The sequence below is a fragment of the Nicotiana attenuata genome, chromosome 5, assembly GCF_001879085.1.
Source record: "Nicotiana attenuata strain UT chromosome 5, NIATTr2, whole genome shotgun sequence".
Taxonomy (NCBI): domain Eukaryota; kingdom Viridiplantae; phylum Streptophyta; class Magnoliopsida; order Solanales; family Solanaceae; genus Nicotiana; species Nicotiana attenuata.
Genome location: NC_031993.1, coordinates 30,111,527 through 30,122,451, shown reverse-complemented (window position 1 = coordinate 30,122,451; position 10,925 = coordinate 30,111,527). Strand labels below are relative to the sequence as shown.

The 10,925-nt window shown below is 34.7% G+C and overlaps 1 protein-coding gene across 4 annotated transcripts; it reads right to left on the bottom strand.

Annotated features, from left to right (window-relative positions):
• LOC109225584 (BTB/POZ and TAZ domain-containing protein 3) lies at positions 4,252-9,053 on the bottom strand. Of its 4 annotated transcripts, XM_019390299.1 has the most exons (8): positions 8,909-9,053; positions 8,718-8,805; positions 8,049-8,131; positions 7,216-7,569; positions 6,995-7,125; positions 6,172-6,478; positions 5,109-5,422; positions 4,397-4,700 (listed from the first exon to the last, which is right to left on the bottom strand). In XM_019390299.1, the coding sequence occupies exons 4-8, from the start codon at positions 7,561-7,563 to the stop codon at positions 4,574-4,576; spliced, it is 1,227 nt and encodes a 408-aa protein (XP_019245844.1). In that variant the 5' UTR covers positions 7,564-7,569; positions 8,049-8,131; positions 8,718-8,805; positions 8,909-9,053; the 3' UTR covers positions 4,397-4,573. The 4 variants fall into 4 exon arrangements, with proteins under 4 accessions (XP_019245842.1, XP_019245844.1, XP_019245843.1 ...); XM_019390297.1 differs by lacking the exon at positions 8,049-8,131 and having other exon boundaries at positions 4,252-4,700; XM_019390298.1 differs by lacking the exon at positions 8,049-8,131 and having other exon boundaries at positions 7,216-7,610.

Sequence of the window (10,925 nt, the reverse complement as noted above, 5' to 3'; positions counted from 1 at the left end):
GTACGAAAGAGCAAGAGGATAGATAAGTTATTCTTTGGCAACATGATGACATAGTATATGAGAAAGGAGGAGGTAGAGCAGGAGAGAGAGTTTGATATAGTCATTCCATCACTCCTCCGAGGGACTGACATCACCAACGTCCGGGCGAAGGAGGAGAATGATATTGTCTTTCCCTACTGGTGCCGAGCGCAATGATAGTGACGATAGCTTCATGGACCATTTCTATGGGATGATGGACTTGCAACTACAGATTGGAGGGAGGTCGGCTACTCCGGAGGAGAGGGACAACTTAAACAAGGGCCAATGTCTGGCTGGGCTTGGTGAGGGCCAGATACTACCTGGGGATGAGGATGTCAACACGCCTGAATGTTTAGAGGCCGAGCCAGAGCAGTTTGAGGAGGAGGCTGGTGAGGATGTTGAGGGGGGATATGATGATGATGAGGATTTGTCAGCTGGGGATGGGGCCTTCTATGATGAGGGCGATGATGACGACGGATCAGGGAGTTTTTCCTACCACCTTACTTGTGTTTTATTTCTTTATACATCTACTGAGTATACTGCATGAATTAAGTGTAGGGTGGGGGATTCTCTATGGTATGTAAATAATAGATAAATTGATAGTTTCTTATTTTCATTTTAGCATAATAGTTATTAACTTCTTCTTTTCTATTTTAGCATAGAATTTGAAAAAAAAATACAAAATTATTTTAGTATAGTATTCTAGCTTTAGTCTTCAGCTTTTAGGATTGATTTCAGTAGTTTTATTTGGAAAAAAAAGGTAAAATACATAAAATCAAAAATAATAATAATAATAATAATAGACATGATTAGACTTTTCTCGACGATGGATCTTCTAGACAGTTTTATAGAGATTAAAGTCTAACCAAAAGCGCACACACAAAAAAAATGGAATATTCCAAAAATATGTCTTTTTTTAGGTAGCAATAATCCCCTGTGATTTTTCTTTGTACCTCGAATCTCTTCCATGTGATGTAGTTGAATCGGGTAATAATTTCTTTTTTATTTTTAGAGTAGGTTAGGATGGAAGAATAAAAGGATGAAAAAAAAAAAAGATTTCTAGGCGCCCTTTTGCCTTGTTTGATAGAAGCATATTTAGGCTCTAGCATGTGTATTACCTTCCATATATTTGAAGTTGGTTATGATGCCTTGTTGAGTTAGATAGCATGTTTATTAACGCATATGTCTCATTTTCTTGGCTTGTGTTCATTTTGTGCTTGATGCTTAATAATTTGCGGCTCCGTAAATACGTGTTGGAGCAAGGAGTCAAACGGGTTTTCCCTCCATTCCTCTTTAATTTGTAGTTTAATGCTTTTGAATATTATGAACACTGTTTATATAATTATGAGTAGCTAAGCTTTCTCATCTAGGGTTTGATGGAACCTATTGGAGGATGATTTTTCACTGTGTTTAATATAAATTTGCCATTGATTTGTCTCTGGTTGTTCAACTGCATATGTTCATAGTTGTTATTTGAAGAGCTCTCAATTAACTGTACTTATTTAGTGTGTACTGCTTGGAAAAGGGTATGCATTCAGGTTGTTGTTGAATAACATCACTCCTAACGTATTTGAAGAATCAATACACTGAGGGTTTAAAGGTGGGATTAGGAATAATGAAACCTACTTGGTGCGATTGTAGTGAGAGGTGAAATAGTGCCAGCTAGCGTAGTTCAGAAGAATACGTCTAGTAAATTGTTGTAATTGCTCGGAAGAGAATTACGAAACCCAAAGTACTCACGATTGGTAGAGAATACTTAGGCAAATTTATAGGAAACGTAGCGAGGAAGACTTCAATAATTGGGGAAATCATTACCCTAGACTTTTCCAATCTTGTTTAATAACATTTACTCTGTTAGTTATAAATTTACACCATTTAATCACTTTGCTCTTAGTTAATAACCGCTAAAGTTATTAACTAAAGCTTCTGAAGGTTGATTACTTGAATTCTTGCAAAATTAGTTGTCATAATTAGTAGGTTAATTTTTTGTGGGATTCGATTCCGGACTAGTAAACCGAATTAAATTTGCAACGACCGCTTAGTCCTTTTTCTAAGGCATAGTTCGGCATGATTAGTACTAGATTCATATAAATCATTTAGGATCTTCCGATGTAACTTCTCTGGTATCTAAACAAAACAAATTGATATAGTTACAACTATATATTATACTTTCTCTATCTTAATTTATAGGACAATTTTCGTTATTCAGGATTCAAACCATATGAATTTAACCAACGTATTAAAATATATATCTTTATTATATTAACGTGAATGAATTGCAACTTACTTTTCGAGAAGCAAAAAATACTACATAAATTGGGATGAAGAGAGTAATGTCTTACATCTAGGGGTGTACATAGGTCGGGTTGGTTCGTATTTTACAATTACAAAACCAAATCAATTGTGTCGGGTTATTAAATCTAAAGACCAAACCAAACCAATAAAACTCGGGTTTTTCAATCTCGGTTTTTTTCGGGTTTCGGGTTATCCGGGTTTTTTCTGATTTTTTTTTCCGGTAAAATCTTCGTAGCACAAAACATATAACTTGTGCTCAAAATATTTCTTTAATCCTAGTAAGATTCAACTATATAATATATTTTTCAAGAAAATAATACAAAATATGAGATGTGTCATGGCATTATCCTAAAATTCAACAATAAAGACAATAAAATTATGTAATATAAATATTGCTAATTAAAAAGCCATAATAAAAATAAACATAATCTAAAAGCACTAAGTCATGCTAAAATAAATGGACTAATAAGGGAGTACTATTACATGACTAAACGCTAAAGAAATAATAAAATAGGTATGGATTTTTATTAAATTATTGCAAAACAAAAAATAGATATTCAATATATTGTCGTTCCCAGTGTTGAATTGAATGTCTTTTGTTAGCATTAGTATTGATTTGATTTTGATTTGGGCTTTTGTTAGCATTATTTAAGTTACTAATGGCTATAAAACTTATTGGAACATTCAAAGTTCTAAGTCCAACCTTGGAATAATAATACCTTTAAAAAAATAAATTTATGAAAAAGTTTAAGAAATATTTATAAATTACATCACAATAAGTATATTTATATATTAAATATATCTAAAAATTTAGTTTATGTAATGTCGGGTTGGTTTGGTTTCGGTTTGACTTTCTTTAGTTAAAACCAAACCAAACCAATTATGGTGGTGTTTTTCTTTCCAACACCAAACCAAATCAAACCAAACCATAATCGGTTTTTTTCTCGGCTTAACTTGGATTATCGGGTTGGTGTTGTTTGTCGGTTTCCTCTGTACACCCCTACTGTCCTCATGTTCAAATGTTTGTCATAACTAAAATACAAAATTTTGTTTTCAGAACACAAAACATCAACTTTGCATATCCAAATCCCAGATTCTTTTCTTGGGGATAACCTCGGTATTTCAAGTGACAAAGTTGTGAAGAATAAGGCGTGAAATCAACTTGCATATACAAGTAACAAAAGCAAGTTGATAGATAAATCTAGGTATGTTCAATATTTAATGGCACAGAATCTCTTTAAATTCCATAATCATGTAACGAGGAAGCTCCTCAAATTCCTTAATAAAGTTATGGAATCACTTCTATTTCCAAATTAATTGAAAGAATTCGTTAGTCATTCTTTCTTAAAGGAAGAAAATTAACGGGAAAAAAAAGGAACAAAATGAAGGGCAAAATGGTCAATTAATATTTGAAGGATATTCTTCTAATTCAATATTGATGATTTCAGTCTTTATACTTATAATATAGTATGATTGAGCAAGGCATTCATTGTCACAAGGACTTCTACATGTGGCCCTAGTGCAATCTCTCAAATTTCTTCTTTATGTGATTCATCTTTTATTTATCTATCAAAGATAACAAGGGTGGAATAGGATGATTTTATCTTGACTACTTAAATTTGTAATCGGCAAAGACCTTCTTGCACACGTCCTCGAGGGCGGCAATCATCACTATTTTCTCCGAGGGCATGGTATGGCTTTATTCTTGGTCTTTTTTAATAGATGTCGAATGCCACTTTTCCCCGTCCGAGAACCTCCATCTGCTCTAAGTGAGCGTGAGCTAATCCTATCTCAGTTGCACCATATGACAAAATAAAGTTTAAAAATACTATCCTATCCCATAGAATGGATCAAATAAAAGTTCAATCATCCAATGCCGCTTTCACCAGCCTAGCTGACTAACTAATACCAAAAAGACACAAATGGAAAGTTGTACCATACTCAAAAGGTTTGTATAATACTCTTTCTTGTTCATTCAAAATATGATAGACAGCTCAACTCTGCCCATAAAAAAAAACCAAAAAAAAAAAAAAAAAGAAGGAAAAAGAGGTGTTATGAATTTGAACTCTTTGTACCAACTGGCTTACCAAAGAAGAGGATACCTGACCATAAAATTTTGGCCATAAATTAATCAGAAGTCAGCAACTTTTACATGGCATTTCTTATGTGAGTAGCTGTAATTTACACAGCTTGTATGGCCAGCTAAAATATTGGCCATATGTTGTTATAAGCATGATCATATTTACTATTCTAAAGGTCATTACAAATCTGCCCGCCGAGATGAGAATAGGCTCACTGCATTCTTTGCTGCGTTCACTTTGCTTACTAACACCTTCCACTTTGCCGCATCTTTCTTCGTCTGTTGCAGCATTTTCACCTTGAAGTGCCTAAAGCAATAAAATGACATTTGTTATGCTGTCATCTGTCCAAATATTGAAGTGAACGATACAAACGATAGGAAGTAGGGATCACCCCTTGTTTTTGTTCTCAAACTGAGAATCACTACTACTGCACGTCACGGATGTCTTTTCAACTTTCATTACCCGACTTCATCTAGATGCTTTAGAGGTAGAGTTCTAGTTGTATAACAATAGTTTGAAATGTCGGTCTGCTTAAGTCAAACTAAGGCATCGAACCTTAAAAAAACAGTTCTAGCAGTTTCTGTCAACAGCTGATATGTCATAATCTACTGTTTCGCAAGCCTCTTTATATGTATTTTAATTCTTTCTTGAATAAAAATCCGCATAAGTGCTGTTCTGCTAACAGAATATCACCAGAAGAATTATTTTACTTACCTACAAAGAGGAACTTTGCAATAGTCAGGTTCGTCGCAAATGCGTGAATGAAGCTCAAGAAGCTGCCACATTCGCTTGCAATGGACACATCCACCAGGAACTCTAATTTTGCAACTTGAGAAATGACGGACCAGAGTCTCCAGCCCCTTGCATGCTGGGAAACTACATGCCGCCTGGCTTGCTTTAAGCACCTTGTCACGAGGCCCAATTGTTCGACACCCATCTCTGCAAATGTGAACCAGAGCTTCCATAGCTTCATGCAGTTGTAAATACACCTTTTTCTCTTCGATTTTCTTCAGTCTATCTTGTTTTCTCTGGAAAAAAAACAATAAGATTATCATACCAAAAGATATTCAATGTTTACTAGATTATTTCTCAAGCACTAATTGCTTAGCAACTGCATACATGGCTCAAATAAACTTTCGCATGCATACCACTTAAAAACCAGGCATATGAATTAAGAAACAGAATTTGTTTGCCCACCCAATCGTAAAAATAATGGTGGAACAAGAGGAAATGATCAAGATAAATCAAACATGTAGTTCATGTTTATTAGTACTATATGTATCTTCAACGCGTGTGTTTTCAGGATTAATGGCCATGTGGAATCTTTTGGCTGTACCAAAATCTGTATAAGAAAAAGATTGAATCCACGAGTTGACAAACACAGTGCCTCATTTTAGCTGTAAATTTCAATATAAAACTGGATGCACAAACAAGGGTGCGACAATATCTTTCAGACAAAGGGGTGCGACATAAATAGGACAGCTATTTTGGCTGGCTTGTGTAAGTACTACATTTAGAGATGCATAATTGTTGTCATATCTAGTGAAGCAATGACAAGATCAATGGCATGCTTTATAGCAGGAGAAAGTTCCCATTGAAAAGATGAAACAAAGTCAAGCACACATTGTTTTCCACATACTTTTTGGTCTTGATCCAATCAATGATCAATCTACTCCAAATGACAAGGCATCTCAGTGGATCTGCGACAAGTCACTGGGTGTTCAAATTATAAAGAAGAATGCAATATTCTCTAGACAAAGAGCAGTGACCATCTTACCGAATCTGCTTCAACAACAAATTCTAAAAGCTCCTGTTCAAGTACGGGATTAGCTTGTCTCATTACTTTCCAACCCTCAGTTGATGATATGTTCTTGAAGTTCCTCACAATCATACGAATGCAAAAGAGGGTAAGCCGTGGTGCATCACAGTTTCTCGCTAACTGAAGCACATCTATCACGTTTTCCAAGTTCAACCAACCTTGTTCCAAATGGCTTATGCAAACTCTTTTAAGTAATGGTACAGAGTAGGCATGTGATAAGACCAACAGATGCAGAACAAACTTCTTCATATCTCCTTCGTCGTAACTGCATGAGATTAAAAAGGTGACATAAATTTCAATTGATCAATAGCTTCCAAGAGAAATTTGAGTGAAAACTTAAAACAAAAATTGCAAAGCCAGAAAGGTAAAAGATCCCCCCCCCCCCCCAAAGGAAGTACAACTTCAGTGACGTATGACCAGGAGGATTCATCGTAACAGATTCTATCTCAGTTACGAGTAAAATTTGATATCTATCCCACATAACTATACATGACTGCAAAGGCCACAAGAAGCTGCCAATAATAATTTCTGTCAGCGGAATCGTCAAGGATAAATTTATGTATAGACAGAAGTTCCAGGGATATAAGTTTGATGTTGAGGATCTTCATAGATTTGTGATGATATGTAAACATTGTCCTTTGACTCGATTATTTGGTTAAAGAAGGTTAAAATCATTTGTACCATTCTTATCATGAACATATGCTAACGTTGGATAAGCATTTTTATTAATATTAAACTCACTAAAGATTCAAATAGCTAGGAGGTGAAATGTCCTGCGTACCAGGCTGAGTAGAGGAAACGGATGAATGCAGAGACCGCATCACGAGGTACCCCGGGGATTTTTATGCATCTAATACCATTCTTTACTTTGGATTGCTGCAGAAAATTCCCCAACACTGGAGATGCAACACTCTATAAAAATCATAAGGAAGAAAGTATAATAAATAATGGGCATCGTTAACAAACAAAACCTGCTAGACAAATTCAACTAAACATACTGACCAGAAGGGCATAATGAGCCGGAATAAATGATCCATCGTCTGTAATTATATGTACGTCTGCTCCATATCCTTCTTTGAAGAGCTTGTCCCATGTATCTTTTGCTTCATTCGGGACACAATCAGAATTTGAAAGCTGTCGAGGATTAGTGGCTTTGGAACGGATTTTACCAGGAGCCGGAGGGGGATTCGGAATATTATGTGGATTATAAGCTGGAGAACTTGGATCTTCAAAGAATTCTACTGTCTCCACTGTCTCTTCTTCTTCTTCTTTTATGTGTATCTTGAAGGATCCACCGAAAGATTCAACAGCTGATGATAGCCAAGGGGTACGCATGTCTGGCGATGCCATCAATTACTACTCCAAATAATAAGTCAACAAAGAAATGTAAGCATCACCTATTTAATGGAAAAAATGCAAGTTACAAAACTTTCAAGAACATAGGAATATCTAACAAACTAGATATCCATTATATTGTAGCAAATGTAGTTCAAACAATACAACCCAAACCAACAATTCTATGCAGCTGATTAGTACCCACCATGCCAAAATAAAGGGCAGCCCGGTCCAGTAAGCTACAGCTATGCGCGGGGTTCAGGAAGGGCCGGACCACAGGGGTCTATAGTACGCAACCTTGCGCTACATTTCTGCAAGAGGCTGTTTCCACGGCTTGAACCCATGACCTAATAGCAACTTTACCAGTTACGCCAAGGCTCCCCTTCGACCATGCCATAGTAAAAAAGAAATCGACATTCATCTAACTGGCATTTTAATCAAATAAAGGGGAATGGAAACAAATAAAAGAATAAAAGCTCAAAATCACTAACACTAAGAACCTTTGAACATATTGGGTAATCTAAGTTTCCTTTCTGCTTTAATCGACTTTTCTTGCCTTTGAAGTCAGAAGCCTATTCCATGCCTTTTTCAGAATCCAAAATTGGGCAACATTCATTAGACCAAGAAGCAAACAGAAGAAAGAGATTGTCAAACAAGTTTATAAACTAGTCTTTCTTTTCAAATACATAAATCTTGTTCTGAAGATATACAGCATTTATTTATTTATTAAGAACCAATTCATGCTATCTTTGACTAACCATCCTTTTCAACATTCAATATGGCAGGCTTTCTCATTAAACTATTGTAACAATTAAGCAACCACTTCGCCACCGCCAAAAAACAAGAAAACAACTAGAAATTGCTAAAAAATTAAATCTAGATCCGAGGTTTCCACTTCATCATTTCCAGAATTCTATTAAGTTATTGATCAAAAATTAACTTTTTTCAAGTAAAATATTCTTGATTAAAAAACAATCCTTTAAAGTAAATTTTCTTGATTAAATAACATATCTAATGCCTGATATTACCAAGTAGAATAACATAAATTACCTGTTACATAACTATTACTACCAAATAGATTTATTATCAACAAATGATATAGTAGAATTAAATACTGAAAACTCCATTTAACTTAATGATTAATAGTCTAAACAATTCAAATAGCATACCTTACAGCAAACAGAAAACTAAAATCTGCAAATCTCTATAAATTGTTCAGGCTTTCAGTTGATATCCAGTGTAGCTGTGCATTAAAACCTGTATAGTTAAAATATTAATCAAAAAATTTTGCATAAATTTATCTCATATCAGAAAAATTCTGTTCCATTGATCAAATGAATAGACGAACTGTTAAACTTACATGAATGAATAAATCTGAAATATGGGTATGATAAATTTATTTTTGGAGAAAAGAGAGAGTGAGACAGAGGAAGACGTGTGGGTGAGCAAGAAGAAGAGAAGTTAGGGAAGTATTATGATATGAGGTGAAGAGATATAGGACAGAAAAGGAAAGGAGACAAGAGTTTAATAAATACAGAATCTTATACTAGTACTAGTACATTAATTGTGTTTACTTTTTAGTTTCGTAGTAATCTCATTTTAAGTAAGTTATATATATATATTGTGATAGTGTAAAGATTTATTATATTAATTTAATTAATTATTGCAGGTTAGTTTTATTTTTATCAAATTATTTTTCTATCCTAATTTTCTTGTCATATTTCTTTTTAGTCTATTTAAAAAATATTATATATTTTTTTAAAAAAATAATTTAATTTTAATTTTTTTTATTTTACTCTTGAATAAGATGATATATAGTTAGTAAAATACTTATGACTAATTTTAGACTTAAGTTTCAATAGTTTTTTTTTTCTCTTAAACTCTGTGATCAATCAAATATAGTCACATAAATTAAAACGGAGGAGTAATAAATTATTATAAAGATTTACATATAAATACTATGTGATGATGTAATAGCTTCTTTATATTGTCCTTAAACTCGTAGTAGTTTATTTATTTTGGGATTATAGGAAAATTGGCAATAATCCCGCCCGTTCCAAACGAACAATCCTTATTGTCCTCAAAATTGTATTTTACGTGGATGATTAATATATCAATTGATAGAGTTAAATCCATCCTAAATCTTTGGATTAAAATTCAAATATTTATTAAGATATATAAAAGATATATTAAGTATCACTTTCTTCAATTCTTAAAAGGCCAACACTTAATCACTTTGATATAAAACGAATATAATAAATTTAATAACGGTGGAGAAATGCTTATACAATTAGTCATTTATTTCAGTTAAAATGAATGTTATAGTTTGTCGAATAATGGATAAGGCAACCTGTATAAGGTCAAAATCGGGCTTACCTAATTTTTTATGACTAACCGAAATCTGGGTGGTAGATCAAGGCTCGACCTCGGTTATATCGGACCATGGTACATATATGAATTCGTAATCTCGTGGATCAATGGCCGATCAAGATCGAAACCGAAACAGGAAAGAGATCGAACGAGATTGAAAGAAGCCTGCCAGGTAGGATAACAGAAAGCCGAGATATCCGCGATCGGGCAATGATCATGCCGGAAATCTCGGCGCGTATAAAGTCAGGACCGATTATTTAGCCTATCATGGGATTTACTTTCGTAATTAGAATTATACCATAAATAGGATTCATTTACTATATAAACAGGGTCATAATCATCTTGTAAGGCCCTCACATTCACGAATATCAAGGCAATATAATATTTCTTTCTCCTACTCATCAACTTACTGCTCTTTAACTATTCTTACTTCACTATTCTCGAGGGTTCATCAGCTCGAGGGCATTGTCCAAGCATTGGTTTGTTTCAAATTCTTGTCAATTCCCATCACTTATCTTTGAGTTAATCAATTTGTATTAGGTGAAATCACGTATCCTTAAAACCACATTACAAGTTTAATTGTTACTCGATTTTTTGGATAAACAGTTTGGCGCTCACCGTGGGGCTAAGGATAATAGTGATTGCCTAGTATTAATCCTCATAACATACACTGCTTTTACACTTGTTCTGGTAAGTGTCTTTGATTTCAGGAATCAATATGGCAAACTCTCAAGCAGCGCCCAATCACACAGACACCGCCCCTGATCTTCATGGAGAAAACGATAATGTAGCCGCCCCAGGGATCGAAGTGCCTCAGGCGGGCCACGACGGAGTACCAATCGCAGACCCCGTCGATGTCAGTTCGCATGTCGCCCTAAATGCAAATTTAGGCGTTGATCCTGAAGGTAGCGTACGCAAGGAAGTTCGATCAGGTGGTCGAGGTACGCAGGGCGGAGAAGACGGTGGAGTTAGCCTCCAATTTATATTTGAAATGCTACAGGCTTAGC

What these genes read in the sequence shown, in the direction of transcription:
- LOC109225584 (XM_019390297.1), bottom strand. Translation starts at nt 7,563, where the DNA reads ATGGCATCGCCAGACATGCGTACCCCTTGGCTATCATCAGCTGTTGAA. An exon ending in TTGTTGTTGAAGCAGATTCG is followed by an intron (nt 5,423 to 6,171) that starts GTAAGATGGTCA and finishes TTTTTTTTCCAG; the next exon opens with AGAAAACAAGATAGACTGAA. An exon ending in TGCAAAGTTCCTCTTTGTAG is followed by an intron (nt 4,701 to 5,108) that starts GTAAGTAAAATA and finishes TTATTGCTTTAG; the next exon opens with GCACTTCAAGGTGAAAATGC.